The 17,949-nt window shown below is 45.7% G+C and overlaps 1 protein-coding gene across 1 annotated transcript; it reads right to left on the bottom strand.

Moving 5' to 3' along the window:
• Positions 1–2,795: 2,795 nt before the first annotated feature.
• LOC112571157 lies at positions 2,796–9,747 on the bottom strand. The gene is made up of 2 exons (XM_025249971.1): positions 8,931–9,747; positions 2,796–3,138 (listed from the first exon to the last, which is right to left on the bottom strand). Exons 1-2 carry the CDS (start codon positions 9,011–9,013, stop codon positions 2,853–2,855), a joined length of 369 nt encoding a protein of 122 aa, XP_025105756.1. The 5' UTR covers positions 9,014–9,747; the 3' UTR covers positions 2,796–2,852.
• Positions 9,748–17,949: the final 8,202 nt, after the last annotated feature.

The following is a 17,949-nucleotide window of genomic DNA, read 5'->3' as shown; positions in this document are numbered from 1 at the left end:
TTGTTGTATAAATATCTATTATTTGAGAATATATTAATAATCAAGCTATTTATTTACCTTATTTGTGTTATGTTACTGATCGACTAACTGCTACGTTTGATACTGTCAGCTGTACCCGAAAGAATAAAGAAATTCTGTGTGCAGGACATTTTATGTATTTCTAGCTTCAACCGACTCAGCCACAAGGCACACGGCGGCTTCATCCCCCAGATCATCTGCATTCCTTAGGTTTTTTTTGTGACATTTTCTTTCTCTCCTCTTGTCCTTTCTTACCTTCTCACGCGCACGCGCTCTTTCCCGTCTTTACGTGTCTCTAAGAAAAGTTGGAGCGTTCTCTTTTTTCCTTCTTTACTTCATTGTCTCTTGTCCGTTGTTTATTCTTCGACATGCATACTTGCAAGTCCATATTCATCTGTCAGTCCTGAGTCATTCACATCAATCACACAAAATGGCTTCAATAATAAAAAGGAAGTTTTCACATCGTTTTAATCAAACTTACAAACAAAATACATACAAGTTTAATAAATAATAATTACTATTATTAACAAGTGTTTCGCATTTTAACTTTAAACACAGAAATTCCACACACAGTTAACACATTCCTTGTATTACTGACAACTTTTTCCCCAACACAATATTCCTGCAATTTGTCACAAGATTGTTTACTGTCCACAAAATGTTTGTCGGATGATATAATAACTTGTTCTTGATCCTTGAAGTCAGCAAGAGTCTGTATATTTCACAACCAACTGGTTTCAAACTCAACAAACCGAAGACCACAAACGATCCTGTTTTGTCAGACAAAGAACAGACGCACACAGCAAGTATCGGTGAATGACAGATGGACTGGAAATGTAAATTATTGACAACTGTCAACATGTACATCGTTAGCATACAGTCAGTAAGATCACTGATGTCCATTGGGCCACTCAACATGGCGCTAAGGTCAGCCAACCTTTGACCCCACAGCTTGGTGACCGGACAGACATAGAGATGGCACAGCAGCAAGCACCTCCCTTCCAGCGACAGCATCCTTCCTCTCTCTTTCTTTCAATAATCATTATCCTCCTCATCGTCATTGTCCATATCGTCAACAACAACATCAACAACAGCAATCTTTCATAAATGTCAATATTTTCCCAACAAAACAACTTCAAAACATACAGCACACTCCCCGTCTATTACACCGCAAATATACTGCTTGACAGAAACTGTCGCCACTTGAAACAACGACACTTAAACACTTGGGAAACTTGGAGAAAGCACACAGTACCCCCAGTACCCCCAGTACCCACAGAACCCGCAGTACCCACAGCACCCACAGCACCCCAGTACCCGCAGTACCCACAGTACCCCCAGTACCCCCAGTACCCACAGTACCCATGCCCTAAACGCCGTATCAAAAACGTTATTGCCTTCTAGTACCCGTCATCAACAACTCCCTGTCATCTGCTCGGTGTGCGTGAAACTGTACCTGTTACCCGTTATTGATTCAGAAAACATGGACGCAAACAAAAAGGTGTTGCTGTTGTAACTGGCAATAAATATTATTCTCGACATCAAAATGTACAAACTGTGCACGTGCCATATGTACAGATTACTGGTTTGTAAACAGCAATGTTTACAATGTACAACAAAAGTTAACATTTTCTTGGCCGCCGACCAGTGCAGAAACACATCGAGGGACACCATCTGTCTCTCCACTCACAATGAAGACCTTGTGTACTGTCCTTACAACTGTCCAGTGCAAAGACGATTGTCACCTCTCCAACGACAGTTTAAACGTCACGTGACGAATCATTGGACATTTCCCTTTCTCGAGGAAATAATGATCGCAGGAACTGGATGGAGTCAGTGTTTATTAGAGCAGAAAGAAGTTGCAGTTACCCAGGCTTGCTCCACAGATGATGACGTGGAACTCTAGAGTGACGTCACACAAAATAACGGCTACCTGGGCATGACAATGCTTGCAGACACATTGCACACCTGTGATGTCCACACTCTCTGTTGTGTGTGTTGTCACACCCTCTTGCTTCAATGTCCGAGAACCCTTTGTCTGAGTGAAGATCGAGACTTTCTTGTGTCGTCTGCTTATCTTGATTGCACCGACAAAGTCAAAAATAATTGTCCACCACACGATGTCTGAGACAGTCCTTTAGACGGACATTTGTTTCAAATGCTGGTTGGGCAAAAATACATTTTGCAGTGTTTAGTGTCAATAGTGAGTTGAGGCCAGCTAATCCCCAGTTAACCTACGTGCGGAACTCTTGCTTGTGAGGAGTGTAGAGAAGAAATAATAACCTTATCTCCTTTTTTCGGATGAATTGTCTCTCTTTGGTTGTTGCACTGACGTCGTACTTTGACGACAGACAGATGATGGCGAGGTAACGGGCTTCCCCACGGAGGACACCCGGTATCAGAAATATATTAGAACGTTTGTGCCTTTCACGATAGTTTGTCTTCTGACCAGAAGATGAAGACGTCTCTCACTCGAAGGACGTCAGACTGAACATCAAGTGAGCTTTCCTCTCACGAAGTCCTTTCTTCTGTATCCTCTCCCGATGGCCTGACTCATGAGAAAGATGAAATGCTGATTTCTTGAGCCATACAACGGCACTTTTTAACGAACTGCACCTTTTTCCGGCGGTACCGTATGCCCTGGTCTGTGGGACACCGCAGTGTCACCAGGATCCACTGGATGTGTCGCGGCCGACAGAAGCCACACGACATGAATGCGTCCACCACCTTGTCCTGCTTGGCCGTCCTGGGGATGAAGAAGGAGTTGCATTGTCCATAGCAAAAGTGGTTGATAATTTTAGTCTTTAAGCAGCCTTTCATCCTGACCACCTGTTTCAGTGGTTGTGTCTTGCAGGACTCCTTCTTGAATTTGGCTTTTTGCTGACCACTTGGATATTTGGCTCAGCCTGCAGTGGGACTCTTTCTTCTCTTCCTCTGGTCTGCATGGCTAGCAGGAAGGGGATAGGCGACCCCCTGCTAGAGGCGACACTGACAGGGCTGGTGATGTTGTGTGCATCCGGGTGGCTGCCGTCGCCCAGCAGACGCAACGACCTCGTACTTGCTGACCCCAGCACCGCGCAGAGTGTCCACAAGACAAAGGTTACCTTCATGTCTGGAAGTCTGCAACACAAAGCAAGCAGGCTGTCAACACAACTGTTCAGAGATTTGAATTGAATTTTTATGACCAGGTTTGGCAAGTGGCTGTCGACTTTCCTAGCTGATCCTTTTGTCCCAAAGTCCCGTTATTAGAATAATGAGAGATAAAAACAAACATTTTAATTGTTTGTGCCACGTTTGTGTGTCCGTGTGTGCGGGTATTGAGATGACAGGAGATACCGTCGACTGTATTTTGTGGTATTTGCGCTGCTGTGTTTGGGAATAATAATATTATTATCACAACTCTCGCAATGTATAGTTTTCCTTGCCTTCTGAGAAAAGAAAATGCCTGTATGGTTGTTCTTCGCTCTCTTGTTCCTTACCGCACACGTATCACTACAGAAAATAATGCTTTTGACACTAATTAAATACGCAAAGAGTCGTGCAAGTGAGCATCTTTTTTAAGAATAAAGACTTTTTTAAATGCAGGATGTCATGCTGAAAACAACAACTCCTTAATAAGCACTATTGCCAGTAAACACGGCTTGTCAATAAAGAGGAATGTCAGTCAACACAAAACTATTTCAGAAACAAAAGAAGAGAAGGTAAAGAGAGTATATAAACCCTCTACGACAATGTCCTTCCTGGTGGGTGTCTTAAGTGAAGTAACAAGTAATAAAAGAATAAACTCTAAGTGCATTCCATCGATTCCCAGTGCTCCTCCTTGGTGAGGGTTAATAAAACGAAAACGACTTACATCTGTTGGTGAATATGAAGGAGGCAACACTACCTCACCACAGCAACGACAAACGGACTGTTCAAACGGACGGCACCACACAGCCGTTAGAAACCATCACCAGCAACTGCAGCCTGTGTGCGGAATTTTTTCTACAGTAGTTTCTTCACGTCTGGAGTTTGCAATCCAAAGCTTGACTATCCCGGAGTTTAGGGTAAGAATCTTCTGTGGGTAGTAGATGCAGGTAGAAGAGTAAAACAAAACTCCAGAAAAAAAGTTTTGTTGATCACGTGATCGTAGGAACTAGGGCTCCCCTCCAAAATGTCACACGGACCTCCCGCCACCGTGGTATATTGCTAAGACCTCTTCAACAAAGTCCTCTTCCTGCGACGCCTGCTGACGATGGGAAAGAAAGTGGCAATAAGAGGGCAGATGAAAATGGAAAGCAGCACGTTCCGGGGCCATAAATCTGGGCGCCATGGCCCTCCCCTTCAACGCATTGAAAACACATACATCACGCTTCCAATGTCCTACACTCGGGCTGTAAGCCAGCGAAGGTTGCCTGTAAGATTGATGACCCGTAGACTTGTGCTGGAGGTAACAGTCCCTTCTATGGGCGGGATGGTCAACAGGGGCCTCCCTCTAGGGCTTTCCTGTCCCTGCGACTGTGCGTGACTTGGAATCCTTAGACGCAAGCAAGGGAAAGTCAGGGTCCTGCTTTGCTTATAGATGGGGACTAAACTCAATAAACTTCAGTAATCTCGTTCCACTCAATACTCTCAGTAAACCCAATAATCTCAGGGAAAATAGCAACTGGAAGCCAAGTTTGATCCGACGACAGCACCGATCAAGGGAGACAACCGCGACAATTCATGAGACATCTTGGACACTGCGCCCTCTGCTGTGGAATTCTGCGCCAGTTCCCTCCCCCTTGACACGATCAGACGACAGATTAATTAGTTTGAAGAAGAAGCCAGGATTGACGGCTTTTCAATAATGCTGACCCTTGGGGAGGATAATTTTTTGCCCTGGCATCGTAAGGGGTAAGAGTGGTCTCCCACTAAGCGGCCTAAAGTCACGTCTCACAAATCCCGGGGCTGTTGTCGCTAAGCCTGGGGTAGACTGACATGTGGTATTGCCACGCACGACAGTAGTGCCAGCCAATCAAAAACTCACTGTCAGATTGAGTTGATGAGGGCTTGTTTGGCCGCCCTGGTCACAGTTCACTCATGTACGGCGAGTGCGCATGCGTGTGTGAGTGTGCTGTCTCTGTGTGCGTGCATGAGTGCGTGTTTGTGTGTGTGCTTGTGTGTTTGTGTGCTATATCCACTGTACAACTAGGTCTGCATGACTGTTATTTATCCATTTGCATCATACATTAAAATCTATTTCACAATGTTAAGCAATATCACAAAAGACGATTTTAATCTTTTTTTGTCTCAGATGATCTCAACTTGTAAAAAATGCAGAAACTGAGCCCCTGGAGACAAAAGTGGAAATGTTTGGTGACTAAATATTGACTAAAGACAAGACTATGTGCTTGGTGATGTCAGTATGCCGTCATCATAGCTAGGTACAGCGTACCCTGGGGATATCTAACTGCAATGACACTGAAAATGACTGAAGACACATAAGTGTGGTGATACCTATCAACACTATCACCCCAGTGGAAGGAGTGTCCATAGTTTGTTCTTTATAAAAACCGAGCGCTCGCAAACTGTTTTAGATAAAAGCCATCATCCAGGAACTGTGACCTGGACTTTGCTTCTTAACCTGGGGAAACCCACATCCTAGAAGTCGACTGCTCGGACACAAATGGTGCTGAGACAACTTTGCTTAAGCTTGATCCTTACTTAAAGGATAAAAGCAAACCGCATCGCTGATGTAAGAACTTTATGAAGTGGAGTAGGATTGTTGTTTGGGGTATTTTTATTTTACTACTATTGCATTTTATTATTAATATAATTATTCACGTATGACCGAGAAGACTCATTAAGACTGCATAAGAATGTCGCCGACAGGAAGATACAAGGTTAGCTTGATTAGTCACCTCCATGTCGTCGACAGCATGTGTGTCCTGCAGATGTTACTCGGAGTAATGACGGGCGATGTTCTCTTTGAGCACAGGGACATGGAAGAGGTCTCTTCAGCTCCTTGACGGGTCGCTCTTCCAAGTCGACCCCTCGGCGAGTCCGGCGACCTGACGACAGGGGAGATAAGCAGGCGAGATCACGCGCGGCGCCGCGAGGTTTGCCGAGAGATTATCCTGGATTTTCTCCCCTGATGCCTTTTTGCCTGGCCCAGCAAGAAGCAAGGGCCCAGGGCCCAGCAAGGGCCTCAACATGCACCAGACGGACTACGTGGCCATACAGTTGACGGACTACGTGACCATGCAGAGGACGGACAGCATGTGACTCGCCTGCACCAGACGGACATCAGGAATGGATAACTGACTCTCCTTGATGGTAATCACGTCGTTACCCTAACTGAACAAATGGTGTCGACTTTCGATCGACTTCACCTTCCAAAACAAACAAGTAATCTCAGCATGGTCTATCAACCTGAGACTGTCCTCTTCAGTACCACAGGTGACTGTGACACGACTGACTGCAACGGTACCTTGGTGGACGGACGGCGGGTTTATTGCTAGAATATTCCGAAGTAGCCATGGTTTTCGTCCTTGCTCAAAACAGGGATTAAGAAAATGTGAACAACAGGCGAGACCGGAACATCATAATGCACATAAATCATAAACAAACAGACCTAATGGTGGAGAAAATACCCGGACCTCCATGGAAGATCAATAGGTATGTGCGAGTATATGCATGCAAACAGATTTGCAGACACACTCATTCACACGGAGGAAACAGTCCAGCAAGAGGCGCAAGCAAACCCCATTCACGTAGGGTTCGGGGAGAGGAGGATAGGGGTAGAAAGAGACGATAGAGGGCTTTCTTTCCAATCCCACTTAAATACAGTTACCCGCCCATCGCAGGCGCTTATCGCACATCTAGAGAAAACTTGAGGTGGCGATCAGTATAATACGGGGAGATCTACCCGTGGTGAAAACAAGAAAGAAATAAGGCGACAGCTGTCATAAGTGGCGGCGCGCGCTTCGTCGGAGCAAGACAGAACTGCCAGCCCTCCCTCTGTAAGAGTTGTCTTCCCAGCGACACCCCTTATTTGCTTGACGAGAACCCGAGACACGGCTGACGGCCAGCAGGCTCTCTGACGCCCTGCCTGACGCCCTGCCTGACGCCCGCCCTGCCGACCACGTCAGCAATAATGAAGCCGCTAAGCAGCGATTAGCTCGGCTTTTGTCTCGTTCGTCTGAAGCTAGCGCCGTCAGTGCGAGATGTAAACACAACCCACCCTCCCACCCGACAACATCCACCCGACTGTCATTCATGTGCACCCCGGACAGGAAGTTTGACTATTCCACCCTGCAGAGGGCGTGCCAAGGGATGTAACTGCGGGTACGTAACTCGAGGAAGTGTGTAAAGGGTTGGGTAGTGAGTAGTTCCCAGGTCGAGAGCAAAACAGTCAACAAAGTCGAAAACAGACAACACGCCTTCACTGGGACAATCGATCAGTCAATCAATCAATCAATGAATCAACTTATCAATCAATCAATCTCAAAAGTTCTGCTGACAAGTCAATAATCTCCCTTTATGTCGAAACACCAAACATACTTCCTCGCTTTCTTTTATCCTCACCTTCCACCTTCCCACCCAGCCACCCCTATCTCCTCTAGAGTATTTTTTTCTCAGTTTCTGTGCGCGTGCAGGAGGGAATCGGTTCGTGCGTGAGCGCGACTGAGCGTATGATTTGGTTGGTAAAGTGACAAACGAAGTAGTTCACACAGAACATGGCAGAGGTAGTAATAGAGTAGCCCCACCCCACTCCCACTCACCCTCACACCTACCTACTAGTAAAACTTTGCCACCTCTCGTTGTAAGCGGTTGTTAGCACGTGACGTGTTCATCAGATACAGAAAAGTACGAAGTTTCCGTGAATGTTCGGTAATGTCAAGGATTATTTCGCCTACCCGCACTGCAGTGTTCGTGAACCTGTACTTTATCATGTAGATGTGTGTGTGTGTGTACTTACAGCATTTAGAGACTGCGGGAGAGAAAGAGAGAAATAGAGTGCATGGAGTGAGAGAAGGTGCGCACGTGTTGTGTGTGTATAATTGTGTGTGCGTGCATGAGAAAAAGTGAGGAAGTATGTGTAGGCATATATTTATGTGTGTGAAAGAGAGAGCGAGTGGTTGTCAGCACGCGAGAGAGAGAGCGGCCACTATTTACGGATGCACGCTCACACGCCATTGTTCACAGCCAAACACACGGAAGCAGTGTAACAGGACTTACCGTCAGGTAGCGGGACCTTCAAAGTCGGACTGAAGCCCGCGGCACCAGCAGCTACACCATCAACACCCTACAACAGCCACCCACTCGGCCCTGCGTCTGGCGTGACGTTTGGTTCGCTCTCGCTACGTGACTGTGACGCCCTCGCTACTACGTTGATGCACGTCGGCTGCGCCTCGGTGTCACTAGCGACGCTGCAGTCAGATCTGCGAGGCGGCAGACGTGTGAGAAACGGCAGCACGAGCAACTGTGCGTGACTGGTGACGTCAGCGGTGTCCGCATCACCAACCGTCGAGCGAAACGAGCGCGTCCCAGTATTCGAGATACGAGCGCGTCACTTAAGTTTCGAAATACGAGCTCGTCCCTAGTATTCGAGATACGAGTTCATCCTCGCTACGAGGATGACAATAATGAGATATGAGAGCGCTGACAGGGCTCAGATACGAGAACTTTCTTTCCAAAACTTAACAGTGTACATCCCGTGTCACGCATGCGTAAAACGCTTTTCGAATAGACGTGGTAGATACATCATACAAGAGACACTGGATGTAGGAGACACAGGACCACACGAAAATAAATATAATTGTTTTCTGACACATTAAAAATTCTGATTTTTTTTTTGAAATTATTATTTTGTCTGTGTTTTGTAACGTGAAGATCACCGCCCTACACCCGCTGTACCCAGCTAATCCACCCTGACAATGAATACTTACTCTTGTCTACAAAGTCTGCAGGTGACAGGCTGACTCGCTTCCTCAATTCGATCTGTCGCAAGGTTTAGCCTTCTATCTTGCATCTCTTGATTAGTCCCGCAAACACCATCAGATGATCACTGTCGTCCACATCGATGATCGATCCCTGTCGACATCACATGACCGATCGCCTCCTCGTCAATAATTAACTCGGACTCCTCAGAACAACAGGTTTCGGCAGGTAAAATGCTGATAGAGGCAGGTGAGTGTGAACACATCTCACAGCACATGCAAATGAGGACGGCGACAACACAACAGCGAGACGCTCCAGCCCGTCAAGTACCTCCACCAGAGGTTCGCACAACAGTTACTCGCCCCAACACCTGTCCCTTACGTGGGACTAAACAGGACCGCAGGCATTTCTGTTCTGCTGAGAGTTGTTTGTGATCATGAGTACTGCTGCGGTCCTGCGTGTCACACTCGCACCTTTCATCCAGCGGCCAGGTGGCTCTCCTCCTTCCCTCGGTGTGCGACCAGACTACGTGAGCGTGGAGTGTCCGTTACTCCACTACCAGAGCCTGACCGACCGTTCTCTCGCACCACACATCGCAAGTGAAGCAGGCCCGAAGCAACAGGTGTGTGGCTGATGAGGCTTAGGAAGTCACCAATGCAGCCAGTGGCTCGAAGGCTGTCTGCAGGTATGAACGTATCCGCAGCCGTGCTACTACTGCAACAACCACCCCACCTACCCTACCTACCCCTCCTCCCACACTCCCAACCACCACAGTGTCTTCAACTCACTCGGACCACCCCTACCCCTCCTTCCTTCCCCTTTCAATTTACCGTCACCCCTCACCGCATTCACTACACCGGAGTCTCGTTTTTTCTTTTAAAAAAAAAAAACGAAAAACGTTTACCTGCAAATTAAAACGGATCTGTAGCCTACTACATTCGGCACCCGCGCTCTTCTCGAATCCATTCCAGACAAGGGGTATGTCTCCGGGAGCCCAGTGGGCAGAAGATCGCGGCAGGCATGCACAAGACGAGAGAAGTGCGCTGAGCTGGTTGCGAACCACAGCGCGGTGCACAGACAGACTGTCTCTGCGGCATCTCGGGCTGACTCGACACAGGGTCGACACGGCGCCCGCCCGGACTCGCCACACCTGGCATGCGACTTCGCCCAACAGCTTTATCCACTCTCCTTACGAGAGGAGGCGCCCTTGGCCAGGCCGCCAATGATTAGCATCCCAGTGCGAGCCCACGTCATCCTTCCCCTTGCCATGAGACTGGGGAACATTCCCTGCAAAAATCTCTCTGTCTGTGTTTGTGTCTGCAGAATTTAAGGAAGAATTTGAAATGTTTTCTTCCGCAAATCAGTTATAATAGCAAATTACTTCAGGGGAGAGGGGTTGATGGTGTTGTACGCCAAACGAGCCAAGCAGTTGGCCCTGTAGACACGGGTACATGTTTAGAGTAAGAACAGGGTGCCAGAGCCAGTGGGGTGAGCACTGGCTGTCCTGTCTTCGGGAATTCAGCAGGGCCGACGATCGCTCTTGAGTTCTATGAGAAAGATAAATATTGCGCCCCACTCCATGATCGAACAATAACACATTCAAAATAAAAACTCCTGTCATTAAACGGATAAATTAGACTCTTTTTCGAAAACGCCAGGTCATTTTCAGTGATACACTGCCACGTGTAACCACTCTCTCTTAAACCCTTATTGATCTCCGATAAGTTTTTAATTAGTTTTATCTGTGAAAAGTCTCATTGTCTAATAGCAAGAAAAGTGGACAGGGTCAGTACAAGTCTGACACAGCGACCATTGGTACGATAGATATTAGCATGTTGAACAATAGTCGACAATATGCTGAGCGACAGATAATTACATGTAGAACAATAGTGACATGCTCATTAACAGATAACATCGTTACACAACACAACACTTTCTTCTCTTCAGTTAAATTATGATTACATCCTTCCACAACTCTCAGTTCTGCACCCTTCGGGTTGTGTTCTAGGCAACGTTTAGCTTCCTTTGAAGAACCCACCGCGCACATGACCACAAACGAAAACTATCTATGCAGTAGCCTTATGAAAAAGAAAATCAATAAGAAATTTAATAATTGATAGAATGATAATGAAGGATCAAAAAGCTCCATGATAGAAGTTCAAATAAATGCGGTGGAAGGAATGAAAAGATAACGAGCGAGGTATGAAAAAGAAGGAACTCATAAAGGTAAACTCATGTACACAGTCCCAGTTTGGAAAAAGGTTTGCTATGAAATATTATTTTCAAGACTTAGTGGCGAGAACCACACCCACTGCACACACACACACTTGGCTCCAGGCTAGAAGGGTTTTGTATTGAAGTCGCATGTCGTCTTGGCCTGAGCCTGCGAACTGGAGAACGGTATGCTGCCTCATTCACAAGTCGCCCGCATTCAGCTTCCTTGTTGCTTCAGATGCAGGCAGCCAGCCAGCAATGACAACAAGAACTGCTGCACAGACCCCGTGCACACCTGGGGTGGGGACATGCGGCGGAGAGAGCGAAAGAAATAGAGAGAATTTTTAAAAAAACAATTGCGCTTGATTTCGATATTTGGGGAGTTCGCTCTACTCCGGTGGTTCAGCTCCCTCACAATTCTCATCTCGACTTTTATGTCTCCTACAATGTCTTGCTTTGGCTTGATGACGGACGTTGGGTGTCGTTACCCTGGACGTCCTTCACAGACCTGCATCTGCCAGCGAGGGTCATCGGACGCCGAGCTTCACGATCCAGGGTTCGAGAACAGCAGGCGGGGTTGTCACGGGAGGCGTGGGTGGTGGCGCACACATCGGGGTGGAGGTGAAGGGGTGGTGAGGAGGCTGGAGTGCGGCGGCCAAACAAGAGGCTCTGTGATTAGATTAACCGTCTTCGCTGCGCTTTCCGCTTGTCCACGCCGCAGCGGTCCACTAGTTCGATTTGTGTCAGAACTCGGGTGCGATAACTGCGCGTCATCAGCGGTGGTTACCCACCCTTGAGCCCGGCATGTGGGCCAGGAAACAAGCAGGGGGGCAGCGCCGCTCAGTCTCGGGTATGCGTGTTAGCAAATCTCAAAACACTGTTATTGTATCGGACGCCGAAGCATTCTCTACGCCCCGACTACAAACAAAAGACCGCAGGAAAAAAAAACCGGGGTGACAATCGTTTAGTTTTTAATAAAAGAGAAACCGCCTATGTTTATCTCGCTTCATTCAAGCTCCCCTGTAGTAACACCTAATGTCTTTCCTATACACACTACTAGCACTAAAAGAATGTGATAGTTCCGGGTTTCAGGGTTTCAGTTTATTGGAACATGATGCAGCGAAATTTTTTTCTTGATGAGATAAACACACCAACACTTGAAGATGGGAAATCCGAGCAAAAAAAAAAAAATTAAATAAAAAATAGTGGTGCAGCATGGTAATATAGCCAACATGCATATTATGTACACAGGCCTGCAGGGAAATGCTAAAATAAATAATGTCTCTCAAAAAGGGATGACCACCCTTGTACCTCATATATTCCTACTCCACCTTATAACCTCAAAATTCTCCACCTTCCCATCACCTACAATGAAGATCAGGTACAGGTGGAAGTCCTTCCCCATAAACAACAAAAAAGAATGAAACTTGTCAGAAGAGTATTGCAGACCTGTCGGATATTGAGACTTATATATTCAACACAGAAAACCTGAACTGACCAGAGTCTGTATGCACAAGCACACGAGTGATAACGAAACCAACGTCAACGATCCACGAAGACATGAGGTCATCATTTCTAACCACAGTTCAGTTGTTTGTTTCCTTTTGTACACTGACTCCCCTCGTAGACTCTTCTACAGAGACTTTATATTCAGTCATAATCCTATTTACTCTTTTGAGACTTGCGGCCGTCATCAATAAAGACATCAATAAAGAAAAATACAGGTTTGTCATCTTGTGTGTATGTGATTGAGAGAGAATGTGCCAGACTACAGCTTTTTCTGCCCACTTTCACACGCCCAGGAATGCACGTACATAGGCAGGGGCAGACAAGCGACAGGCCCACTTGCCGGGGCGGCAGGAAGAGATAGAGGTAGTGTCAAGCACATGCCACAGCCTCATCATCAGGCGCGTCCAGACCCTCAAGTGCGCCCTTCGCCTCTTGACGATAATCCCAACCCAAGGTGCGACGACGACGATGAGACCGCGTCTTCGCTGGGGCTGACCATCAATAGTCTTCACTCTACTCCACTCCAACTAACGAGAGTTGCCTCCCCTGCAGGCACCCCACAGCCGACACTCGCGCCGCCTACCTTACATCACGATGTGTCCCCTCACACCCGTGCTCGGCCACTCGACGGTCCGCCATCTGCTGGCCACAGGTGGTCCGTCCACACAGCGGTGCGTGACGGCCGGCCCGATGGAAGTCACTGGAGCGTGGAGAGTCGCGATTGATGTTTTGATGGGCAGCCACAGCTCCGCGCTGTCGTCAACGGTCTTTTATCTCGCGATGACTGTAGGGCGTAGACGACACGCAAGTCGTTATTGTTTAAATAAAGTCGAATATAGTGTAGTCACTGCTAATGGAGACAGTTTGAACGAAATAAAACACTGCCGCAATTGGTTCGGAAACTTTTTTTTTTAATTGGTTGTACGGATGCGTATATTGTCTTCCTTCCCATGATGCGGTCATCTTACTAATAAACTACCCAGGTACCTGATTGCCAACAAGTCTTTCTTATAATCTTTGAGTTTGACCTCTCGTATTCCACCGCATCACAAGCAAATACATTCCCAGAAAATTGACCGAGTTGTCAGGAATCAAACACATTGTCAGACCCTCGCTCTAGAAACCTCGATTATACCCTCCGTACCCAGGCGACCCTGGGTATGATTCAGTCTGTGGGACTCTGGAATGAAGCCTCTTGAAACACAATCGTTAAAGCGGGTTTTTGTAGGAGTTTTTCAGGCTAAAATACAACACAAGCCTCTTTCATTATAGAATACCAACAGAAAAACTTGGGGAAGTCCTGTGTATGTACTGGTAAAATTGAATATTTACACTCTGTGTGTGTGTGTGCGCGCCCACATTCGAAAATTTTTGTCCATGTATTTGTGCTTCTTTGCATGCGTTTGTGTGATAGCGATACATCTATACATCTATACATATATACAAAGGGTGTTACAATAATGTTCAAAGATGTAAACAACAATGTAAAAAAAAGTACTGTGTGAATGGTATTGGGGATGAAGCCATTAGAAACGTTTTCTTCAGAACAGAAAGATGGAAATACTTCCTAAATTCTGTAGAATAATCCAAACTTCAAATCCAAAAAAGATTTTAGACAAACCTAATAAAATTGATTAGAAAAATAATTACCAGCCAGACTAGTGAGAAAAAAATTGATATTAACGTTGTCATTATGTATTTAGAAAACATGTAAGTTCTTATCGATCTGAATTCACTTCTATATTTTTCATCCACAGGTTGTTTACCAGCTATTGTATGTATTTCTTTATTGCGCATTGGATTAAAATACCTTTTTTTTTTAAATGTCACCTGAGAGTTATGATTAAACGTTTCAGACTTGCCTACCGCAGGACACTTTGTCAGTTAAGGACAGTGGAAGCTGGGGGTCACCTAGAGTGAAGTGGCATTGGCCACCCAGGGTAAGTATAAAGCAGGTGTCGGCAAATAAATTATCTTAACGACGGCACCCATCTAATTATCACTGGTTCATTCATTAATCTTTACATTTTCTAAAATATTCAAGAGTTTCTTATCATTAATTCCATTATTGTAAAAACGTCGAACTTTTTTAAGAGGGCGAGTAATTAATTTGTATTTCCAACAAATATTTAATTACAGTTTAACAAGAATACATACAACACACAGAAGTTGCACGTCGACGCAAAGCATGATGGGTGTGTCTGTCTATTAGCAGTTCCTGCACTGTATATGTAAACATACAGGTAGCAACTTAGACTTCACTTTGAAGCTACTAGAATTACCACTGAGGTCATTGTAGGGAACAAGCTATTTAATATTATACAGGTAATCTTACTTTTGTACTCTACCGGGAAGAAGACAAAGACACTGGCTAATTATTTATTTAAAATAATAGACACGCCCAGACTTTTTATTACGGCTATTTATTACAGATATTACCACTTCTAGTTTTGAAAATAACCCTTACGACAGACATAAATAGATAAACTATTTCTCAGTTGGAACCAACATTTTTTAGAATTCTTTATCACGCTCATAATTTATAAATTGTATATTTTATAGTGCCTACCGCAACAATTTAATCAACGACATTAATTGCAGACTTTAAAAGACTGATAAAATATATCTCATATACTTACATTCAACCTACGGCATTGACAATCTTACTCTTAAATCTCACTGCAACGAGTAACTTACATTTAAATTTATTTACTAAACAACCCTTCATGTGCGTGTAGTCCCTCGTGTAAATCAGCAACACATTCTAACAAAGTTTCGACAATAACAACATTATACGTTTTTATCCATAACATCAAACTCCTTTATATATTTATCCTCATATATATCTGTCTCTTTATCTATGTCTATTAATAAATAGGTAAATAAACAAGTAAAGAAACAAAACACTTACAGTGTGCTTTACAGGGCACCGTGTGACCTCTGTAGTTGATGAAGACGTGTGTATCCGTGGCTGTCACAAACCTAAATGCACCGCGAGCTGAGACAGGGAGGAGAGTGACCGACGGTCAGCGCAACGTCACACGACAGACCCCTACCCCTACCCCGACCCCACCTACACCCCGACCTCACCCCACCACCCCGCCCCCAGTAACGGTCATCAACGAGACGTCGACCGTGTGGCTGGTCTGCGCGGGGAGGGAGGGAATGGGGTGGGGGAGGAGAACACAGGGGTGAGTGACGTGGTGGAAGGTGGGGTGGGGTCTGGGGGCACTTGAGCCAATCAATCAGATCGATCCCCCTCGTGGCTGGCGAGCGAAGGACGCTGCGGCGAAGGCTGTGAGGAGCGGTGAGTCTTTGAAGTCAGGCGGCGATTAATTGGATTTGGGGGGAGAGGTGTCTGGTCACCTCCCGACATGAATTGTGGGGCATTAATCGCCTCAATGGTCATTATCCGTTGTCCTGTCTCACCAGCAGTCGATGGAGCTTATGAAAAAAAAACCTCGCAACTGACGAAAGGTATTAAGGATCGTAAACAGATTAAAACCTTCATACCGATAGCGATGAGCTGGCTTTTGATGTCACGTGAGCTAGCGATGACCCACTTGGGTATCGGATATTAAGGACGATATTAGAAAGATAATCTGATGAAGGCCAGACTTGCAGGAGACAGACGTGATGTCACTTTTTTTTCAAAGTTCTTATCTCAGGCGCCACTGCCATCAATGCAATGGTCGGAGGAGCTTGCCGGCATCTTTCAGTTCAAACACTGCATGCATCAGTGCGTTAAGTGAGAGTGATCACGTGACCCACACGCCCATCTGTCTGATTTACAGGTGCCAGGCTATCAGGCCATGTCTGACACAAGCATGAGAAGAGAGTGGAAATTGAACATTTTAGGTAATTAAATGTGTTTGAAAGGACCAGATGTTGAAGCCCTGGAGAAGCACCAGGGGTGTGGCGCCGATACCCTGAACTTTTACAGATACAATCGCTTGAAACAGCAAACAGAATGTCTTCCAAAAATGAAGTATGTTGAAGGCTGGAGTTGCTGTTTTCATACAGAAATTCCCACACATACCTGCAAGCAAGTGCACAAAGACAGACAGAAAGACAGAACTTTGTATTTTATGCCATGCCAGAAACGAAGGTTACATCACGACGAGAAGCCAGTCTCAAAGAGAGTTTGGTCTTGTTGTAATTAATCCCAGCATCCGTCGTCTGGCCGATTATCCGTCGCCACAGCTACAGACCGTCGCCGCGGGGCATTCCGAGCAGACGACAGAAATCTGACCGGAAGTGGTCAGTGCCCATGCGCGGCTTGCTACTTATTCTGCCTTCAATCGCGCCGCTAATGACGTGGAGCCAGCGCCCATCAGGAGGGAGGACAGCAGCCGATCGGAGGAGACGATAACGCGAGATGTGGGCGTGGCCCTGACGTAATCTGTCGCACCGTGCGCCAGGCGCGTGCTTGATCGCGGCGTGCGCCATCGTATTATCGCTCTCGTCGTCAGCACAATCCCCCGGTCGCTTGTTTCCTTTTATGTTCGTACAACCGGGGTCTCGGCTTGGGATCAGAGAGGCTCGACTTTACGTAAAGAAAGAGGTGTCAAAGGTTAAAGGTCTGACAAGTGTCGGTCAAGGAGGCGCGGGGCCTCGCCGCTCATTAAAGATGGAGGCTGACGAGTTATCACAGACGATGCTGATACTTTGGTCAAACATGCAAGCAAGCAGACGAGGAGCTAGAAATCAGATAACGAGATGCTTGCGAGACTTTGTTTCGTCATTAATCCCCTTACTCTTGTCATCCATGTATTTAGTCAGGTTGTTACTGTTTGTTTATATATTTAGTATGTTTCTTACACTACACACGTGTCATTTATATTTCTTGTCTTAACTCTATATATATATACATGTTTTCTCTGTAATACAGACTTCTGTTAATAATTGTTTAGATTTAGCGTGCGTTTATATACTATCCACTTTAAATATTCACTCTGTCATTTTTATTCTTGTACATCCAAGTTTATATTTACTTCGTCATTTATCTTTGTTTTGTAATTGCAGAAAAATCTCTGAGTACTATCATTTATATTTCTTAAAATACTTCTCTTACGATTACTATTTCCTTACAGCCTACAGTTTTAAATATGTAGAAAATCTTGTTCGTATATATCTGGAAAAGGAGGTATGAAATGTCTTTAATATATGAGATGCAAAACAATGACAGTAGCTCAGTACTAGTTTATTACTAGGCAGTGTGGCTGAGGCTGTACCACACTGTGCATATAGTCGACAAATATATTAAAATGGACTTTGGTTGTTGATTAGAAATATCACAAGGAA

The sequence above is a fragment of the Pomacea canaliculata genome, linkage group LG8 (assembly GCF_003073045.1).
Source record: "Pomacea canaliculata isolate SZHN2017 linkage group LG8, ASM307304v1, whole genome shotgun sequence".
Lineage (NCBI taxonomy): Eukaryota > Metazoa > Mollusca > Gastropoda > Architaenioglossa > Ampullariidae > Pomacea > Pomacea canaliculata.
This window is presented reverse-complemented; position numbering and strand designations above follow the sequence as displayed.

What these genes read in the sequence shown, in the direction of transcription:
- LOC112571157 (XM_025249971.1), bottom strand. Translation starts at nt 9,013, where the DNA reads ATGCAAGATAGAAGGCTAAACCTTGCGACAGATCGAATTGAGGAAGCG. An exon ending in TGCAGACTTTGTAGACAAGA is followed by an intron (nt 3,139 to 8,930) that starts GTAAGTATTCAT and finishes TTTGTGTTGCAG; the next exon opens with ACTTCCAGACATGAAGGTAA.